Here is a 22334-nt window from a genome sequence, read left to right on the forward strand (position 1 = left end):
TTAGAGTCCCGACGTTAGTGATTGCGCTGTGTACTGACAAAATTTTCGTTTGTAATTCCCTTTAAAATGGCTGGCAAGCTTAAAAGTGAGAGTTTTGTGGCGCTGAGAAGAAAAAGAGACACCCATTTTAGATTTTCTATGTATTATTTTCGCATTTTCGACTTACGACCTGGATTTGGGTTCCTAACCCCATCGTAAGTCGGGGACTGCCTGTATATACATTCAATGGATTTTTTTTTTTACAAAATATATATTATACCTATACATCCAAAAAGATAAATACTGTAGAAGCTAAATTAATGTTTAATTAATAAGATAAAACAATCATTTTGTATTGTATTTACCGATGGGCCTTAAATTTTGTCTGTGTTGGTCCGGATACTACACACAGTTGTGGGGGTTAGGTCCAATGCCATACCAATGTCCACAACATTCATTTTCGTAGCATCACTACCACTTGATGGGGGCCTGGAAGCCATTTCAATGGGTTACAGCACAGTATTTACCACAAAAACACTTAAACATGTCAGTCTGCTGTAGAACCTTTTGAAAGACTGGGAAGAAGATGCTTGGAGACTCTGTGATGCTGTGTGAGAGAAAGCATAGCACAGCAAGACATGCCATACAAAGTAGTCCGTGCTGGGTGACAATGTTAGGGTAACATTGTAACCAATCGAGTGGATTGTAAAACAATGTTGTCAGACTCATGGGTATCTAAAGAGTAATAACATTACCATGTATAATGAAACAACACTGCCTGGGACAACATTAAACGAGGACTTTTGTAATTTGTTCCAGAATATAACTGATTTATAAGTGTTCCAGATACTAGGATGCCGGATAAATGGTCCCCTACTTGTACCTAAGATGGTACTTGGTGATGTCTATGATAGTACCTAATACAGTAATACCTATGATGGTACCTGATGGTACCAATGATGGTATCTGATCATACCTATTATGATACCTCATGATACCTATGATGGTACCTGATGATACCTAAAATGGTACCTTATGATACCTATGATGCTATAACCAAGACATTACATGATGAACCTTTTAAACTCACATTTGAAGAAAGAAAAAAAAAGCCTACACCCAGATACATACCTCAATGTTCCCAGTTAATGAACAAGCTCAGTGCCTCCCCATGTGTGCGCACCTGTCTAGTATCCAAGCAATGGGTTGAGTGAGTTATACATAAAACAAAAAAATAATATAATGATTCTTTTAGTTAACACAGGATACTCTGGGGAACTTTAATATGATAATCTACCACCGGTGACACATTAACCAAAATACTAAATACTAAACCTATTATACTGTTTCCAAGTCTAGAACCTTCATGAGTGCTCCATTTGCAGCACAAGAGTACAGTAGACTCGCAACTTACGCGGGGGTTACGTTCCCGGGACTTCGCGTAAAGCCAAAAAACACGTAAAATCAGACACTCCTAAAAATCCCCTAAATCGCTTTGCCCTGAGGAACCTCAGATTAAAATTGGTCATAAAGACTCGGTGCCTTCACCCTGAGCACGTTGCCGTCGATGGGGGACACGTTTCTGGTTCATATCCTCTACCCAGATGTTTAATGCCTTCTCCACCTTCACTAGAGTTACATCTCTAACCTGGCTAGTCACCTTAGCAGTAAATGAGGCACTTTTAGACACGGTTCACGAATTTCCTTCTCCCAAATCTTAATGGACCTCACGCTTGATTCGTTGCGTCCGTACCTCCATGCCACAGCAGCGACCGACATTCCGCCCTTTATTAAATCTAAAACGGCCATTTTTTCTTCCAAGATCATAACAGAGCGTTGTTTCTTTGCTGGGGGACCAGAGGTAGAGGTTGGCTTATGTTTGGGCATTATAAACGAGTATGAGAGGTTTAAGCGCAAATTGACACACACGAGAGGCAACTGTTACTCCAACAATACCCACAAGGCAACTGAAGACAGAGTTTGGGTGGCAGGGGTGGAGCTTTGGCGGGCTAGCGTCTGGCGCGCTTATGACCCATTTTGAAAATTTTGAGTTTGAAATTGGAAATTGTAACCTAACCCCCGGGGTAATCCGTGTATAGTTGAAACCGCGTAAGAAAAATACGTGCAAGTTACGAGTCTACTGTACGTTAATGTACGCACAGACATAAAAAAATTTAACACTCCATAGTTGCCATATCTTTCCAATACAGTTGTGTTATATAGTTTAAGGACACTGCAGTATGTGAACAGGTCTACCACGTCCCCGTACATTACAGTACAGTACAGTACAGAACTGTATATATCACTTGTACAGGAAATCCACTTACTGCAGTGTAAATCTATCTAAATTACCATGACAGTATGATCCTACAAAGACTTGCTCCAAGTCAATACAACTAACACATTTTCCAATTCACAATAAAAAAAAAATCTGATAAAATAATGTACTATGCTTGCACCTAATTTTTTTTAATTGTTATTTGTGTAATGCACAGCACTGCACCAGAACCATGTACCAGACACCTTTCACCATCTCTCTTATAAAGAGAATCTGCTATCTTTCCTGGGGTTGGTTAGTAACAAGTTGTAGAAATTTTACAAAAAAGAGCAAAATGGATAAAGCATATACAGTATACTGCTCTTCAAAAGCCAGGCTATATACTGGGACCAGCCATCCACCTGGAATACTATTTAAAAATTTTAAAATTACATTGTGGGCGGACCATTACACAACAAAACTTATCAACAGGGAAACAAAATGGTGGTGTCTCACCCAAGTGAGAACTTAAGTTAGGTGATGCTCTGCACCGACCATTTTCAAGAAGCAAATATGTTGTATTTAAGCCATTACAGTACTGGATAGTTATCAAGTACTGTACACTTTTCTGAACCTACAGGATGTACCCTAATTCTATCCTGATGATTTTCTTACGTTCAGAGAAAGATCTCTTACCACCCACGTACTGTATCTCAGTCTCAATCCTGACCACCGTACATGTATATATAAAGACAAGTTAATTTAAACAAATGTGCCTTGCCAGTAGGTTGCCAAGTCTGTATAACTATGTCTCATTGATAATTATTGAAGCAGAGACTGAGTGTAGCACAAGTGTACCATTCTCATATATTGATAATGTAAAATCTTTACTATACAGTATAGATTTAAAATATTATGGCTATTGTCACAATAAAAATGGTACTGCTTCTTCTTATACCATAATACTGTACTGAAAAATCACTATGAACCACAATATGCATAATACTGTCTTATAATCCAGGCTATTGTAGTTCAATGTTCCAAAGGCCATTGGTGGCCCAGTAACCCAATGTGACAATCCACTTATAAAATATCCACAAGAAAAACAGCTCAGGTAGTGGAACTGAAGAGAGAGTACTGCGATGTGGGTGTTGCAGGTGAAGAGGTTGGCAGGATGGAATTAAGCAGCAAAAGGTGCTGTAAATTACTGTCTAAACAGCCACTCTTAGCACTGCTTACATCATTCCCCTGAAAATAAATGACTAACATTGTATCATTTTTATAACCAGCAAGAGTCTTAATTATTATTATCAAATGAAGAGCTATGTCTTTTATATACACAACTAAAATGGCACAGAACAAAATTTGAACCTCAATAGTATTTTTTTCTTAAAGCATCTTAAAACTATATTTAATGCATATTAACAGAGACTTAAAAATGGGAGGGGTTAAATCAGCTAACTCAAAGGTGCTTTACTCTAATCAGTGACCAATAAAAATACGTTATACAATCACCGATGAGAGTTCCTTATTACACTGACAAAATTAAATAGTATAGTGAGTTTAGGAGGAAACTTGGAATATACATGAGAACTTTAGGGTCTTGTTAACAAAAGCAATTAAAAAGAAAAATTTACTTGAAAGATATAATGGAAAAATCAAAGATAGCTCAATACATCGACAACAGTTGAAACATACACTATAGGTATATCTCACTTCATGATGAGACTGTGTTCCTGAAAACCTTGTTATAAAGAAATGTAATTTGAATTGTATATCTACATTCATACAGTGTATATATACAGTATACAGTATATCATAAACACAAATACACCTACACCTTAATATTTACAAACACAGGTTGTAACAAACCACAGTTATGTTGTCGGTGCTTCTAGTCTTTGCGATCATAGGAGAAGAAGAGTTGAGACCGAGGTGGGTTGTGTCAGTGGAGTGGCGGCGGTACTGAGGCAAGCCTATAGGGGACATGCTGCCCCCTTCCTCTCCCTCACCCTCACTCCCCATCCCATCTAGCCCAGCCCATCTGTTAAACAAATGTGTAACCATAGTTCAAGTCACTTAATTTAGATATAAACATTTAATACACGAAGTAACATAATTTGAAGATGACTTTATTTTGATTTTGCAAGATCCATACAGTGTCAATGCCTTTCATGAAATTTCCAATAATTCAGTCTATTTTCACTACCTGAATCCTCTGGTATTTTATCTATCCATAAGCTGAAAAAAAAAAAAACATACGCACGCACGCACACACCATTCAGTTATAATTAGAGGTTTCCTCTAGCTGGCACCAAAAATATGTTCAAATTATACCACCAATATTTAAATGGGTATAATAGCTATTGCAAGTGGCAGGGATTTTATCTGAAACATTGCCGTGTGTTTTTAATTTGTTCGTGGTAACACTATGATACCCAATACAGTATACTGTAATAGTATATTTATGGACAGAGGTATAGCAATGAGCTCGATGTCCAGAGAGTGATAAAGACATGCTCTCTTAGTGAGTCTCTCCCCTCTGTGTGCGTTGGGCACCAGTGAGGCTGATGCGCTGATCTTATAAGAATACTGTATATTGTAATAATAATGTAATAATGAATCAATACATATAAACAGGTCCAATGTGGCTCGATCATCAACCACACAATCCCCGATCTCAACCACACATCCCATCTGGTCACATACACAGTATCAACCCTCCCAGTGTTAGTAGCTCTCGTTAGCATACAGGAAATCAAATTACACCGCTGCATTCGGTGAGCAAAACTTATCATTTCATAAGAAAATTGTACTGTTTTACCATATTTTAAGAATATATTTACCAAAATGTACTTTTCTATTGGAATCTGTTTATACAAAAGTATCAGCAACCAACCTGGTAATCTTCCATGTCTACTTGTTTTTATTTGTATCAGAGGCAGTAAACAAAGAGGGCAAGTCTGTCACTATGTACAGTACATATAGTTCATTCACCATACAGTTTGGCAACAATAAGTGCACCCAGCTTCATAAACAATAATACATCTATATTTCATCATATCTTACTGAATTAAACAAAGAGATATACAGCTGTGGACAAAAATAATTCAGAAGGGAGGGAGGGAGGTGTTTGGGAGGGTAGAGATGTAGGTGGATGCTTGGCACTGTGGCACAGAGGTTGTAGAGAAAAGTCTACACTTTTCTTGTCATCACAATTTGATTTTTTTAGTTTAATTATGAGGCAGGCACAGCTTACACTAACAATGTGCTGTAAATAACTCAATACACCAAAACAACCACAAAAATATCATAAAAAAGTTTATTGTTTTTTGTCACTGTCACCCTGATGCAACAAATGTGTATCAATTAAACCACAATAAGGCATCAACAAATGCAAGAAACTTACAGCAACGTAGAAGCTGCCGGCCAAGATGCCCTGTTGGGTGCATCACGCCCGTGGCAGGGGTTACTTCTCCGTTCACAGCCAATCCCATCTGTTGTGTAGTTATAAGTACAAAAATCAATCATCTTTTCAATGTGTTGCAGTCCTCTCAATAATAGTTTATTCAACACACACCCGGTAATCCACGCACAACACAACCTTGAAATTGCAACTATGGTAAGAGCACTCCATCAAGTGATCACCTCTATTACCAATAGTTGTTAGTAACCTAGAAAATTAATTACTGTATTGCAGTTATATGAACCTGAAATTCTGTACAGTAGTGTATAATGTTTACCATGTAAAACACTCAAAAGTTATCAACAGTGCACTTCAGATGTAAACCTAGAGCCCAAATCTTGCAAATAGTTTACCTGTCCATAGTGGTAAGGTGGGTTTCTCTTCCCCACTGGAACACTCTGTAAGCGTCACACCTGAAAGGACAATAAAAGATCTAGGCTACGCAGTAACACTACAGCTACAGCTATGCTTGCCTACTTCTCTGCATAAATAAAACTTTCTGCATACATAGGTATGTGAATAAATATTGCAAAAGATAATTTCTCAACACATAAATTTTCCACAATAAAAAATAATATAATCAATAATAGTACAATATCTAGAATATGATGAAACATTTATTTTTTTTATTTGAAATGTTCTTTTAAATTACCATTTCTTCTTTTTTAAATAATAAGTTTTGGATAAACTATTTAATTCTGTAACTAGGATTAATAAATCACTACTTTTCTCTGTATTCTTACCAGCTAGTCCCCAAGTGTCAAGCTACAACTTATTTGTCACATCAATTGACCTACAGAGTAAGTTCCTCCCACTTTTGGCATCTTCAGCAAATGTCACATTACTTACGTGAGAACATGACTCTGACTCCCCCAAAAGCAGGTGGAGCTTATTTGAGAGGTCAGCCTTCAACATACTTGACATTCAGCCACATGACTATAAAGTCCAACACTGATAAAGAACTGTTCATAGAGACAATAACTACCAGTATGTTTCCTTTATATATTGCTAGTGTTGGGAGAATCTGAATGAACCACCCTGCTTCTACTATAGCATTCTGTGTACGTTATAACAGGCAGACAAACACTGCTGGGTAGTCTGAAATATTTAGAAAGCTTGATAGATTCAATGGGGAAAAAAGATTTTGAAATTTAGTCAAGAAAAAGTGAGGAATATTCAACAAGCTAAGAATTTTGTGAAGACAGGTGCAGTACTGTACTGTATGTTTACCCTTGATATACATGTAGAGTACACCACTTACTCTCCATTTCCACACCCATCACCTTATTTATTTTTGTTAATGTTTCTAAACTTTCTTCTCTACTTAGGATGAGATGTCTAGTTACTGACAGGTCCATTTGTAAAGAATATTGTGATTTGTCTTTCCTTGTCACAATTTCTGGACAAAACAACCCTATGGATTATACATTGTGTACAGTACATCTTCTTACAATAAATATTAAAAGCTTCCATGACAACCTCATTATACTCCTTAGGTACAGTACTGTACTGTGTACCTATGAACAGTACAGTAGTAGGAATAATTCACTGTCATAACTAAACCAGTTATGATAATTATCCACAATGCATGATTCTTATCCAACTTGAATTGCAGTAATTATATTGTACTCAATAAGGAGAGAGAGCCCTCTTTTAACCAGTCCTCTGATGGAATAATTAAATTTATCAACATGTATGCAATTTTTTTTGGGGGGGGGGGATAGCCCACCATGGCAACGGTCATCGACCCACAACGGGGCCTGCAATATTTTTCAAATAAACCAACTTGACTAATTATATATGTTTTATTTCACTAAAATAAAAATAAAAATTTATTATATACCACATAGCATCAACTATGGTACATTTTTATTCTTTACAAAATGTCAAATACTGTTCAGAAGACACAAAGTTCTGCTGCAGTGTGTTTCAGTAGGTAATAATTCTTGAAAAATTTTCAATTTTGTTTTATAATCCTAATAGGTCACCGAGGCAAAATATTACCAAATTATATGTCAACGTGTACAGGACTTCCTGAGGGTTAAGCACTAAAGTATAAGATAGTCTTAAGGATAGTGAACTCTTCTTGGTGGAGACACAGCGCTCCCTCATGAAAAGAGATGTTCCAAGGAGTAAAAAGCTCCCTGGCAAAATGAAATATTCTCAAGAGTAAAGAAATCCCTTAAGGTGTGAGACATTCCTTGGAGTACCGAGCTCTCAAGAAGAGAAATACAATCTCAGGAGTGTTCGAGATATCACCATGAACCTGCAGGTGCTAATGAATCAGAAACTCCTAAAAGAAGTAAAATGAATATAGAATAAGGAGCTTTCTGGAGTTCTTACAGTGAAGACGTCATAAAATTGTAAATGTAGTAATGTTCTCAACAAAGAAAGAGCTTTTATAAGGGGTAGAAAATTTGACAATCTGATTTATTTTAGAAAAGACGCTCATACTGAGGCACGAAACTCTCCCAAACGAGAAATTCACTAAATGGATTAGATTTCATGTTTCAGGAAAAGGAAAGACCTAACCAGAACAACGAAGAGTTGTCAAGAGAGAAGGACAAATAAACTACCTTTCAAGGCTAATCTTGTGAGGTTAAAAAAATAAAAAATAAATCCCATTCTTCAGTTCCTATTTACATTTATGAAAATAAAATAATTGATAAAATAACTTCTATGAGCTAACTAGCCAAGGTCTCAACTCTGCCATATCTAAGAAAAATAAAAATAAAATAGCAATACAGTACTGTAATGATATAAAAGAAATGAAACTGCAAAATTTATATACTGCAACACTAGTTAGGCTTATCTCAACTCATTTTACTGGCATAAACTAATTTCTTTTTTTTAGGTAGAAAAAAGACATTACTATTCAAAAGCACCATATTGTTAATACAGTAAATCTCTGAACCTAATAAAAATGTAATAAAAAGAGGTCAACTCTTAATACTCACTGTCAGTATGCAACTGCAGACATCACTCACAAAGACTTAAACTATCTTTCACTTCTAGTAATAATAAACAGTGAGGTAGAACAACAATGTTGGTAATAAACAGTACAGTAGTACTCTGAACACTTAAAGAGATCAATGGGAGTAAACTGACAGAATCTACTGGTCTTACAATCACTTAGTAGAACGTTCCAAAAACAAAAAACAATCAGTAACACTCAATAATAACGAGATGAATGCAAAAACACACACAATTTTTAGGGGTTGAAGTACCATCTGTAATATTAAATACAGTAATGAATCTTAGTGAAAGCAGAGATACGGGAAAGCCCAAGTATTAAAAACAATATTCAAGGATCGCCAAAGAGAAGTTTAAAATGGTGAGACCACAATGTGCCATTTTTATCTCATTACAGCTGACTTTCTAATGCTGTGGTAAAATTCTTGTCCAATTGAAAATGCATAAAATTGGTGAAATTTTACATTTAATGCACTTTGGAAATTAGTGCTTAATATAAATGAGAATTACTTGTACAGTAATCATAATTAATACAAGTAGCATAATTCTACACAATTATTTTACCAGATTTCAGCTGTCATACTTATTTATCAATAATAAAATTAGTCTATATTTTTAAGAAAATTTATGATTTAAAACTTACAGGCACAGCGTAATTGACTTTTTAAATACCTGTACGTATCTTTAATTATTTCAAGGTTCATTAAATAACACTAATTACTCGAATTTTTAAATTGTGAACCCAAGTGAATCCAAGTAGTACCTTTGTAAAAAATTTAACTAAATCTAATTTTTGACCCCATGTGCCAAAAACTAAGGTCAGGCGTATTTTTTATGTAAATCGATATTTTGGGCGAAAGTGAAAACTAACGTGTTTATGTATTACATATTGAAAATGTGCTAATGACTGTACAGTATAATCTTGTTTACATGTGCCTTTGTAACTACTGTACACACAAATAACTCATCAAATGAGACCTCCCCTGAACATTTTTCTTTGGGGATCCCTGCATTGTACTTACTTGTTTAAAAACAACTGTGTCGTTAAATTGCCTCAATATACATGACTTATGTAATGGAATTAAGCAAGTAAATCTCTGCTCACCAGATAGCTTACTAGATATTCAGAGGTAAAGTACTTCCACATTTTAATCTTTGCTTCGGTTAAGAAAAAGGTTTGTGACAATAGTATTTCCACAAAAGTTTGAGAAGGATTAGAATCCCACATTTTAATAAAGGAATAATGTCTTCCTCTACTCCTTCATGGGTACAGATTCTCCTACTAAAATGTAAGAGGTTGCAATGCAATTCAGCTAAAAGGACTACATACACACTCTACTTACTAACAAGTTTGCTTTCCTGGAATCACAGAAAATGAAAAGAACATCTTGACATAAAACAAGGCATACAATACATGTACATATAGTGCAACACTCAGGTTTCTCATGAGTTTCAGCAGTGTTGAGGTCTCCTGAGAAAGGATTTTAAAGATATAGAAAAGCTTCCCACCACAACACTACTCAACACTGGGAAGGATAAACCATTATGTCAAAACCCATAAATAGATCATGAGAATGACTCCAAAAGGCCATGCTGAATAAATTTAAATATCTCAACACTTAAGCCGCCCTGTCAATAGAGTAAAAACGGCTGCTAGTGAAAAAAGGAAAGACTTACGAAGTCTGTAGTTTTCAGTCCCAGATGCAGCAACTATGTAAAGGATCTGACAATCAACCATAATCAGGAATACTTCTTCTATTCACTTTCTACCAAATGAAAGATAAAACTATTTCTCATGAATGAAGTGTGATCATTCAACTCTCCAAATGGTCTTTTAACAACTCAAGAAATGATCTCAATTTACTATTAGGTAAGGTACCGGTACTCTAATTTTCTATTGTCTGAATGTGGGTTAATGACACCCTTTCACTCCTCAATATTTAACATAAACCATATCCCAAGAATTTTCCACTCCAAATATAAATAATCTATCCTAATTATTTACTTAGTCATCATTGTCTTACATTTTCATATTAATATTCATCACAATAACAAAAGTCTAGACTAAATATTTTTTTCATATTAGTACAGTACAGGTACTGTATATTTCCAAAATACTGTACTATGTACTGGTAGTTTATTTCAATTCACTTATTGCACTTCTACTTTCACTTCCTCCTTTTCTACAACCTTCATGAACTATGTATGTTTTTCTCAAATTTTATATTTCTCAAATATATTGTCTTCCTCAACTCTCCCTCTGAAATTGTGTAGGAAATAGTTTGACCATTATTTACAATTATTCTGCATACTGTACACTACAGTATAAATAATCAAAATCTTTATAAATTTCTTGACTGCCCCAAACTATATTCATTACTGTATATTTATAATACACCATTTGTACAAGAGGTATTTTATCCATTCTCTACGGTTATAGGTTTCGAAATATTTTTTAAATACAGTACTCCTTCCTGACTCAAGACTAGGTTCATTATACTGTACTGTACTGTATTGTACTAATAAGCAGGCATACGGCACTCACTCCTTGCTCAGTCTTACCAAACATAGTTGTCAGAGAGCCATTGCAGTAGTTTCTCTGAATTCCTTTAAAATACCGAGGCCCAAAAGTTAAATACCGTACATTAAATATTGAAGGTATGAAAGTGATACTCATGACATGATTTCTCCCACTAACCATGGGTCTTGGTACGAGCCACAGCCATGCCCCTGCGACACCACGAAGCATCTACCATCAACCTAATTTCTGTAAGAGACATGGTCATGGGTAGCACTAAGTAGGTCAGAGATGTGATTTATTGTCCAAAATCCATGACATACTCTGTCAATATCTGCCCATGAGCCACAGATGTGAGGAAGCCTTATTAATTAAAAGCTTTTTTCTAGTATTTAAGAACCTTCTACAGTATTAGTACCGGGTACCTCCTTTTTTATCTCCAAGTTAAAATCCAGGTTACACCATTTTCTGACAATGAAGCCTTTATATAGCAAAGTTCGTCCTTCCCCTTTTTTCTTTTTGGATAAAATTAAGAAAAATATTAAAAAATTAATAATAATAACAATAAAAATTAATGGAATCCAACAAGGATTCATCACCATACTTGTTTGTTTTTATTTTATCCAATCAGAGCGATGAGCACAACTCAAAACATAACACACGTCACCAGTCAGCTGTAGCCTGTGAGACGGCTACACCTACGCCTGTTGCCAATGTTACACGTACGTAATGATATTCCGAATAATGTGGAATATTATTTCAATACCCTAATGTGACCTATAAATAAGGAAAATATAATACAAAACTATGAAACAAGAAGAATTAAAAGCATGGGTGTTAATTCCGTGTGGGAGAGATAAATGTACGTGTGGAGCCTTTAAGTTTACTTTATCCTCTTTGCCACTGATTGTCAAGTTAAATTCAAACTTAGCTCAAAATAACTATTTTCTCTTATAACAGCATGAGCTGTTCCTGCCTTCGCATCACCCGCCCACCAGTTGTATTCAGTCATGCTGCCTCCCAGAATGTGATGTCAGAGCATGCACTCAATGCACATTTTGTTACCAATATCAAATCTATGATTCTTCAAAGTTCCTTTGGGGTTATTAAAATGAGAACAACCATTCCATTTACCTGGAGCAATTCCTGATGGTGGCCATATAGGAGTGCTGACTTGACTGTTACTTTCTGGGGCTTCTACCACTACTTCTCCTAATGAGTGGTGAGGTGTGGTGCAGCCTTTACTTGGTGGTAGACGGTGATACTGTTGGTGTTGTGGTGGTTGTGCTGACTGTTGCTGTGGGTACTGCTGCTGCTGGTGATACTGCAGAGGTTGCTGGAGCTGCTCACGATATTGCTGTTGCTGAGGCGGTGGTTGTTGCTGTTTCAAAGATTTTTGTGGAGGTTGAGGATTTGTGGGCTGCTGCTGTTGCTGTGTTTTAAGCTGCAACTGTTGCTGCTTTTGCTGCTTGTTGGCTTCTTCAAAGAGTTGGGTTATGCAGGGGTGATGAGTTGGACTTAGTCCTACAGGGGACGCTCCTTGAGGACCCCCTACTCCCCGGCTTCCACTCCCACCTCTGCTCCCTCCTCCACTTGTTCCTGTTCCTCCACCACCACCTAAAACTCCTACACTACTTTCCCCTACACCTCCTGATAATCCTCCACTTCCACATCCAACTCCACTACCACCACCACCTACAGTTCCACTTCCACTGCTCCCTCCACCTCCACTGCTTCCTCTGCTATTTCCTCCTCCACCATCACCACCTCCTCCAGTCTCAATAGTATTAGCATCAGTAGTGAGGGGCAGGGACAAAAGGTCTATCACGTCCTGCAATTCTTCATTACTGATGAATGAACCTTGGCGTCCGGGATCTGTAAATGCAAACAAACAAGGATATATTTATTTATGACTATTATACAGTATCACTTAAATTTTTTGAGCAATTTATTAATGATCTGTAGAATATACTGTATTCTTTAAATATTGTATGTACAGTAAAATAACAGAAATAATTACGAACTCTCTCCATCATGGTTTATAAGGATATAATAACAGTAGTGTATAAGGATGTCTTCTTTCACTCAAAAGCATCTCTCCTCCGTACTCCATCACCTTTCCAATAGGCTCTTAATTTTTCTCTCTCTTCTCACTTGCCTCACTCTAACACCCTCAACCATTGCCTCTCCACATCTTTCTATCATATCAGGTCAGACAAACCGATGCATTTTTTTTATCTTGTACCGTAACATTATCTCAAATTTCCTCATTCTTCCAACTCACATGCCCATGTAATAAAGTCCATTCTACTAACCAAAGACATGAACCCAAAGCAAAGATAATAAGATTCTATTTTGGGCAGAAGTGAAAAGAAGGTGGGCAAAGTATGCAGGACTGTAGAACAATAGGGACACATTAAAGGTAAGAAATTAAGAAATAATTAAGCACTAGCTACGACTCTTAAAAAAAAGTTGAGGCAGCCGTAAACAATATGGCTAACCCAAGCAAGCAAGTCTCCAGCAGAGTTAATGACAAATAGGTAGGAATGAGATTAAATATATGGCTCTATTTATTACAAAGAACATCTGTCTACTGTTTTTTTAATTGCTCTTACCTAAAATGAGGAACCTTAGAGCATAGTATGAGAATTAATGGAAAATTATAGAATAAATAATATGATGAAGTGTACTACTGTGTTTCAGCCATGCACTGTAATAAGTTATGAGATGATAAGAGATGATAAGAGTAGATACAGCACAGTATTAATTAATTTATCTGGGTGCAATTGAAAGTAGGAGGAGCCTGAGGAATGCAGAAATTAGGATGGATTACTGTGTAATACAAAGCTGGGACTCCAAAAACACACAAAATCTGGAAGGATTGGTAAAGATAGCTAGAAACTTGTGAAGTAGTGGGCTATGGTTGCTTACCCTCAGGCACAATGATAACACCTTGATTTACTGATTAATTATCTCACCATCATCTGATTATACATAAGATCTTGTGTAATTTTGTCTTTGTTATTTACACAATCTTTTACATAGCAATTAAGCAAACATCATACTGAGCAACATCACATACAGTACCTGGAGTAACAGAGCGACTGTGACTGGGGCTTCTAGTTACACTACTGTCTCGTGAAGGTACATGGAGTCCAACTCTAGAGCCCCAAGATGTGCTGCCGCCAATAGTTCCATTCCACTCTCCATGAAGGCCACAACTGCCATAAAAGTCGGTCACCGAGTCTGCTTCACTCATGGTACTCACATCATGTTCACTGGCCTCGGGCACTGACCATCGTCTATTTGCAATTAAACTAAATGGACCCAAACTAGAGTTTCGTTCCCATCCCTCTGCACTCGGCCCTCCCATTGACCATCGACGAGATATGGCATCACTGTGCCAGCCAGACCCACCACCGTTCAAATGAGAAAATAATCCGTAACATGTCCCAGGAGACAGGGTATTCCCACTGTTCATACTAAGGCTAAGACTAGAGCCATAATTTGAATTAGAACCATAATTTGTGGTACTTGGGCAAGCAACACTACTGCCTGGGTTGGACCAGCCAGGGGCAGCAGACGAGTGCCGGGAGTGGCCGCCAGAGGGGTGCCGACTCCGTGGTTTATCCTCTTTCCCAGGGCTCTCCAGGAGAGGCGCCGCCGGTACTCCTTTTATACCACCTTGTTGTTGTGGTTGGCCCGGAAGCCAAGCTGGCTGTCCTGGAAGTTGTGGAACATACTGACTAGATACTGAAAGCTGAGAAACGTCTGTAACATGATTTGATATAGGTATTGATGAATGACATTGTTTGTTCATTTGAAGCCCAGGTGGGTTCTGGGAGGCAACACACTGACTGTCATCTCGGAGGGCCTGGAGGATGCCAGTGAAACGCTCAATGACCACAGCTGAGAACTGGTACTGGAGGCCCAAGAAGGCAGACAGCATTGCCTGGGTCACCTGCCGGTCATAAAAATCAGATTAATATCCAAGGCTTTGTCCATCTACAGTATTCTTTACAAAATTTGCCCCATCTTTCACAAAATCTCAGGGGGATACAATTTGAATGATATCTGATATGAATACGTATAAATGATATTCAAGTTCACTTTCTTATGTCTGATACAACTGCTCAGTTGCTGTTTATACAATTATTATTATGAGGAAGCTCAATGTTTAATGAAGTATACTTCTCAACAATTTCAGGAAGAAAAATACTTTACAGTAGCTTCATATTTCATTTCCATAACAGAATTAAACAATTTGTAATTGGCATCAATCAACAAAATTTATTAGAACTGGTTTTGTTTGTTGTTTTGGCTATTACAAAAGTAGTTGCATCTATTTTCACAAGAAGAAATTAAGGAGGATGGAAGTGAGCCCAATAAGCTTAAAGGCCCATCAGATACAGTGCATACTAAGCCAAGGAGGCAGTGTGGCTAACATTGTACTCAACTACAATCACTTCCTCAACTGTAATGTTAGGTACTCGTTCAGAGCTGGGTGGACTTGGGTGCCCTAGTCACAAACCAGCAACCCTTAGGACAGATGAGTTCTGTATCCACTCTGCCACTAATCAGGGAAAAGGAAGAACATGTAAGAGTTGAACAAGAATCTGTGACAAGGGGAAAATGGCAACTACACAATATGCATCCTTCATTTGTGTATTAATGTATCATAAAATGAGCTTATTAAATATACTGAATACATAAAAAAAAGCCACTCTCTCATTCACTCACACACACAAACAGAAGACCTCTATAGCTCTCATCACTATAGACTTCACCAAAGCCTTTGACATCATAACACAATTATCAAAAGAGCCATTGACCTTGGAATTGGGTGGGTCTCCTCTCCTGGCTTACTGGTTTCCTTAACAACCATCACTAAGCTGTGTGTTTCTGAGGGGCTATATCTGGCTTTCAGCTATTTTCCAGTGGTATTCCCCCAAGGCACAAGAATAGGACCTATCTGCTTTATCAACAATGCCCTGAAGGATACTTCTGATCACTGGAAATTTGTTGACTACTCCACCATTAGCATCAGTGTAAACAATACAACTCAAGATTGTCACCATCAACTACACCAAGACCATAGTTATGCACATTAACACCACATCTGACTACGTTCAATTCCGTCCTATCACAGCAGGTTTTATCGTCCTCCAGGTTGTGATTTCCACCAAATACTTCAGCATTAATATACACGACAAATTGAGCTGCAAAATATACGTCAGTACAATTGTCAAATCTTTCAGTTGTCATCTCCACATCCTCTGTTGTCTCAAGACCCTAGGACTACCTGTTTGGGGGAGAGCACAATGATTATGCAACAAAGTAAAGAGCTTTCAACTCGGAAACTTTCCATACCAAAAACTACACATTACAATGCAAAGTTTGGGTTACAAGACTTGCAAGGAGCAGCATGACATTAACTTACTCGATTAATTTCTTGTCTCCTTGTATTTTCTGACATATCTTGACGTGACTGGACTTCCTGCAATAGCATTAACATTTGCGTCTTGACTGCTGCACTAGCCACCCCTACAGCTCGAGCGACTCCTTCCCAGGCATCTGCTGCCTCTCGTACAGGCTGTGGAGCTCCCTGTCCAGCATTTGCATAGGAATCCACAAAGCCAGATTCAGAGGATACTTGTGCCAGACACTGGGACAGGCGGCATGCAGTTCCACATACAGTATTTAAAGACTGTCAATGAATTAAATTAAATACATTAATATTCAGTTGTAAAAATTTCAATATAATTCTGTAATGAAACCCATTTTTACTAGATGTCTCTGTTTTCTAAATGGTAATGGCCTGGATGAGGCCCCTATTATGCTCCCAGGGAGCCCAAGCTTAAATGGAGTAAGTACTGTAGTCATCTGAATTCAAGGAAAGTTGAATTTTAAATTGTAGGTTTAAAACAAATCAAGAAAGGCTAAGAAGCTTGTTGGATGCATATCATGTTTACAGTAACTTGTACCTGGCTTACACTCATGTATGGAGCAAAAAAAATGAGGAACTAAAAGAGCAATAAGGAATTATGACTAGTAATGTACTCACAGTCTCTAACTACTGAAAAAGTTTTTCAAACTCTTTGAGTGGCTCCTTTCTTTGAGGGCCCAAAGTTACAGCTTGGTTAGCTTGTGCATTAATCCATACCTGCCCTAGATCCATAAGCCCTAAAGTATAAGTTCAGTCCTATGTAGGCTGACCAGATTATGTGGAATATTTACTTGTCCTGGGCTAGTGACTTTTGAAGCTTACTTGCCCTGACAAAATTTGGAGGAAATTTGTTTGTCCAATTTCAATATGGGAAAATTTTATTGAACATTTTAAAACATTCAAATTTATTATGTTTATCAACTCACAGATCACTTGTGTCCATCTAAATGCCTTTTACCCTAACCCTTCTCCATCTAGTGGTGTTTGAAGAACATGGTAATTTTTCCTTGTGTCTTGTTCATGTTGAAGTTTTCACTTCACTATACAGTACAATACTGTATAGCACAACTCTGCTTATACAGCAAACAGTGGGAGCTTTTACTGAATACAGTTTTTCAGGTCAGGTCATTGTGAAAACAAACTAATAGAAATAGGAGGTTCAGCTGTGACTTCACTTAGGCTGTGACATCACAATATGACATCAGGTCAAGCACACACACACATTATATATCATATTTATATCACTTATGCTATTTGTATATTATTTGTCAATCAAGAGACCCATTCCCCAATTATGCAACCGTATATTTTCAGCCTTACGGGTGACATGCTCTTTCAATAAACCGTTCATTATTATTATTATTATTATTATTACACACACACCTCACTGATTGATGGACCTCACTGGTTAAACATAGACAAGGAGGTGGAGTCATGCAGCACCTGACAAATTCCCATCTGGGTATAGTACTTTCCTCTCAAACTACTACCTTGTCCACTGGGCAAGTGCTGGGCACACAGACATGAAAAATTGCCTGTACTTGTCCGGTGCCTCTAATCCAGGCACATCTGGGCTGCCTGGCACTATTAATCTGCAAAGTCTGGTACAGTACTATACTATGGCAAGGCATGGCAGGAGGGTGTTCCTGTTTAGTGTTAACACATTTCACCACAATTATGTCAAAAGCCCAAATTCAGCCATACCTTCACCCTTGAGGTTTGTCATCATAGGCAATGTGACATATCAGAGAGGATACGTACTGGATTTTTTTTTTCTTTCTTTGTATTGTGAGGAAAGTTTTAAGAGTTACCTGAATGTATGCTGATAAACACATGGAACAGTCGTGCAGGTCCTGGGAGGCAGGATTTGGGGATTTCTCCCTGCTGCTTGGATGAGACGGTGACAGAGGTAAACTGCTAACAAGGCTTGGTGATCTTTCTCGAGGTGATCTGATGAACAGTAAAACAAGTCTACACAACATATATATTATTTTTACACATCTCTTCCTTCAACCCTTTCTCTTCATTCAGTCTCCAACTACTGTACGTACAGTATACTGTGATTGGTATGTTTTGCCATGTTAAAAGTAAGAGGAGACTCATAACAAACTTTGTAATACTGTACTGCAAAACTTATAAAAAATATCATAAATACAATGTTAATATACTACAAAGAGAAGGTCAGTCAGCTTCTGTCACCAAGACAAAGCACTACGTACTAAATAAAGGGACTGCCATAAGCCTTTTTCCCACCAAAGTTCCCTACTTAGCTAACACTGTAGTATCACTCAATAACATTCACTGTATCATTATTTGATGGTCAGTCATGCATTTTTCAAACTCCATAGTGTCCTACTTCATTAATCCCCATTAAACACTGTGAACTCTTAATTCCTCCCTCCCCTTATCATTTCATGCTTCCCTTCTTCTCACTTCATCTCTTATTTCATCTTTTCAGCCAGTAAATGGTGGCTGCTTCATGACAAATCAGTATGCAGGAGTCTTCAATCAACATTTCTACAGTTTGGCACAGTGCCCGTCTGTCTTCACACAGAATACCAAAAACATATCAAGCACAAAACATTTCTAAAGATTTTGGTCGTATATAAATGGATATCTTAAAACTAAAAAAGTACCATCCTTCTGAAATCTTAAGTATACTGTATATATTCTGTGTACCTCCAGGATGAAAATAAAAATAAAACAAAAAAGGAATCTCTTATTTTAACACATCAGTTGGGTAAAGTACTTAAATAAGGTCTTTAAGAAGAGCAATGTTTATCAATCAACATACCCAAATCTATCTTTGCCTAGTGTACCATTGACCTCAGGCGTGTGGAGACGCACTCGACCAGATCCTCCATGTGTAAGGGGAGCAGGTGGAGGTTTACTAAACCCCCCTGCTCCCCCACCCCCTCCAGGACCACTACGTCGCATCACTAACTAATGCATCACCATACCTGAAACAATAATACAATACTGTATTAATATACAAATATTTCATAATTATGCACTATTTGGATCATTTGCCAAAAGCTATACAGTATTCATTAACCGGTGCTACTATAATATGCGGTCTACAAAGACATCTTTAGTCCAACCTAACCTACAAGGTAACTTAACCTAATTACGTTATAAACCACACGCTACAGTGGCACCCACTGACCTCTCTCCTGAACATCCAAATATCTTACAGTATTATGTGTACTATGTGTTTATTTCTGCTCTGTCATCCTTGTGTTGTATCACTACTTCTACACCTCCTAGGCCTGTTGTACCCTTGGTATCCCTCAGCATGAGAGTTGACAAGATTTAAATAAAATTATTTCAATCCAAGAATATTAATAAAATGTTCACAAGAAAAAGTAAACACAGTAAATGTGTATCTGTAACGCAAGAAAAAATTAAACATCAAAACCACCAACTATGGATGAGTCAGCACATTCTAATTACCTGGCCAAATCTTTAAGATCCACCAAATCCCACTAATGGAGAGTGATATACAGTAACTCAATGACTATTACCAGCCCTTTGGAGTAAATCTACCTTATTTACCAGACCCAACAAGCTTACCAAACTTTATTAGAATCAGAGACAGTCATGATTTTATTTTTTACAAGACCTGAATTCATCTGACATGGAATGAGCCTTAGGACCTTCATGCCATTGGTACATTGCCAAAAACGATCACTAAACTCTGTATTATTTTAGCAAGAATAACCCCCCTATGTGATGTACTAAAATTGGCAATACTCAGCAATTCCTTCCTAATAAAATCTGACAGAATTCAGTGATAGTTTCATCAATTAACTGAGGAAAGGAGACTACAGCCCACTTGTTTTGCTATTTCCAAAGTAAATTCACTAATGCTTTTTTCACAGTTCCAATATAGGCTCAACAACAAGTGTAAATGTTCTATAAACAATTAAAAAAGTGTCAACATTGTAAAAGGATTATGTGAAAAAACAATAACTTACACTGAAGCTACTCCAGACGATATACTGTACTGTAGGTAATTCTTCTGGTCTTTAGGGCATGAATTCTGAAGCAAAGGATAAAGAGCAACAAAGAAAAGATTGTGAACTTAATCTCATCCCAGTTCTAACATATGTGGATAAAGCTTTAAATGATGAATGTAAATGTTTCCCGCAAAACACACCTGACATGACACGATATTTAGTGGTACACCCCAGCAGAAAAGTAAACTACCTGTTGTCACATCTCCAAGGTGACTGGGACTGAGGTTTGATAGTTACTTGGCCGATGTACCAGTCACACTCAACCTACAGGTGACAATTACTTCCACTCTTCAAATACTCCACTGGACTTTTAAACTTACCAGATGGCTTATGAGGGTAGATGAGCGATAGAAGTAGCGTGTAATATGTTCATTAGCCAGTCATTTCGTCTACTGTGCCAGTCACTGCCTTTTATGCCAAGCAGACGTAAATAAATCCAAGTGGCGTTCGTGTATTGCGTCATACCTAAGTTTTCCTTCTCTTCCAAATACCACACAACAATTTCATTAGCTATTAAGTATACTTAATAAATAAATAAAAATTCTAAATTATACTCAATAGTGGCAATTATCGACCAAATAAGCTTTCTTTTACCCCAAATTAGTACATGAAGTCGGTTGAATGGATCCGAATGACTGTATCGTCTGCTAGGTAGGTGGAGCCATCTGTCGAGGAACTTCCTACTGGTTGACCCATCTTAACACAAGTGGCCCATCAACTTTTACATTTCACTTTCTCGTAGTTGCACGATTAACTTTTAAAAATGTCATTACTAATCCTCTGGATCCAAAAAGCGGTGCTTGCGTCAAGGTTACTACTGAAATGAACATGTATTAATGAAGACTTTAGGATATTCTTAACACTCGCCTATAACACCACATTTCAAAGGCAGAGTGTCCGCGCGTCTGACCCATACATCAATCTTTACCATATAAAGCCTTTCAGCAGTCCTTTTCTCAAATTGAAGTTAATATTCCTTTTCAATGGGCATTTTATATTATTATATGCTGCTTTTGCTTACCCTATTCTTATTTTGATTTCTTGCGTACATCTACAATCATAATGTTACTTCCCAAATATATCAAATTTTCCAATTTGGAAACAAACACTACTTGAGTATTTACAGCATTAACTCTTAAACCATATTTTTCACCTTTTTCCACTATTCTGTTGACAAATGTTTGTAATACCTATTCACTATCTAGACGGTCCGTCCCTCGTGACGATCTTCAGGAGTGAAGTGCTTCCCCATCTGGAGTACTGTCACCCCATCTGGTCCCCGAGATATGCTAGGGACTGTCAGTTGGTTGAAAATGTTCAAAGGAGGGCCACCAGACTGGTGCCTGCACTTCGGCACCTCAGCTACCCTGAGAGATTGGAGCGCCTGAACTTGCCTAGCTTATACTACAGACGGGCAGGGGACCTAGTTGATGTATAAGCATCTCAGGGGCACTACTCAGTTGAGTGTCCTTACTTGGAGCTGGCGGACGCTCGCCCCACAAGGGGTCACAGCTCAAGATTGAAGAAGCCGCAGGTCCAGAAACCGTGAGGGCAAACTTTTTCGGAGTGAGGGTTGTAAACTCTTGGAACAATCTACCAGAGAGTGTTGTGACGGCCGTGTGTGAGCTCTTTCAAGAAGACTTGACCAACACTGGAGCGGGTTCAGGTACATTCAG

General features: G+C 37.6%; 1 protein-coding gene across 3 annotated transcripts; it reads right to left on the minus strand.

Moving 5' to 3' along the window:
- Positions 1 to 252: 252 nt before the first annotated feature.
- Positions 253 to 21126, minus strand: LOC121871426 (AT-rich interactive domain-containing protein 1A-like). Of its 3 annotated transcripts, none has more exons than XM_042373708.1 (11): positions 20979 to 21126; positions 19434 to 19599; positions 18451 to 18589; positions 16634 to 16900; positions 14281 to 15154; positions 12328 to 13068; positions 10353 to 10385; positions 6056 to 6115; positions 5646 to 5733; positions 4109 to 4280; positions 253 to 3484 (listed from the first exon to the last, which is right to left on the minus strand). In XM_042373708.1, the coding sequence occupies exons 2-11, from the start codon at positions 19574 to 19576 to the stop codon at positions 3347 to 3349; spliced, it is 2655 nt and encodes an 884-aa protein (XP_042229642.1). In that variant the 5' UTR covers positions 19577 to 19599; positions 20979 to 21126; the 3' UTR covers positions 253 to 3346. The 3 variants fall into 3 exon arrangements, with proteins under 3 accessions (XP_042229642.1, XP_042229641.1, XP_042229643.1); XM_042373707.1 differs by lacking the exon at positions 10353 to 10385 and adding an exon at positions 11374 to 11442; XM_042373709.1 differs by lacking the exon at positions 10353 to 10385.
- Positions 21127 to 22334: the final 1208 nt, after the last annotated feature.

This window comes from Homarus americanus, unplaced genomic scaffold (genome assembly GCF_018991925.1).
Source record: "Homarus americanus isolate GMGI-L3 unplaced genomic scaffold, GMGI_Hamer_2.0 scaffold45698, whole genome shotgun sequence".
NCBI lineage: Eukaryota > Metazoa > Arthropoda > Malacostraca > Decapoda > Nephropidae > Homarus > Homarus americanus.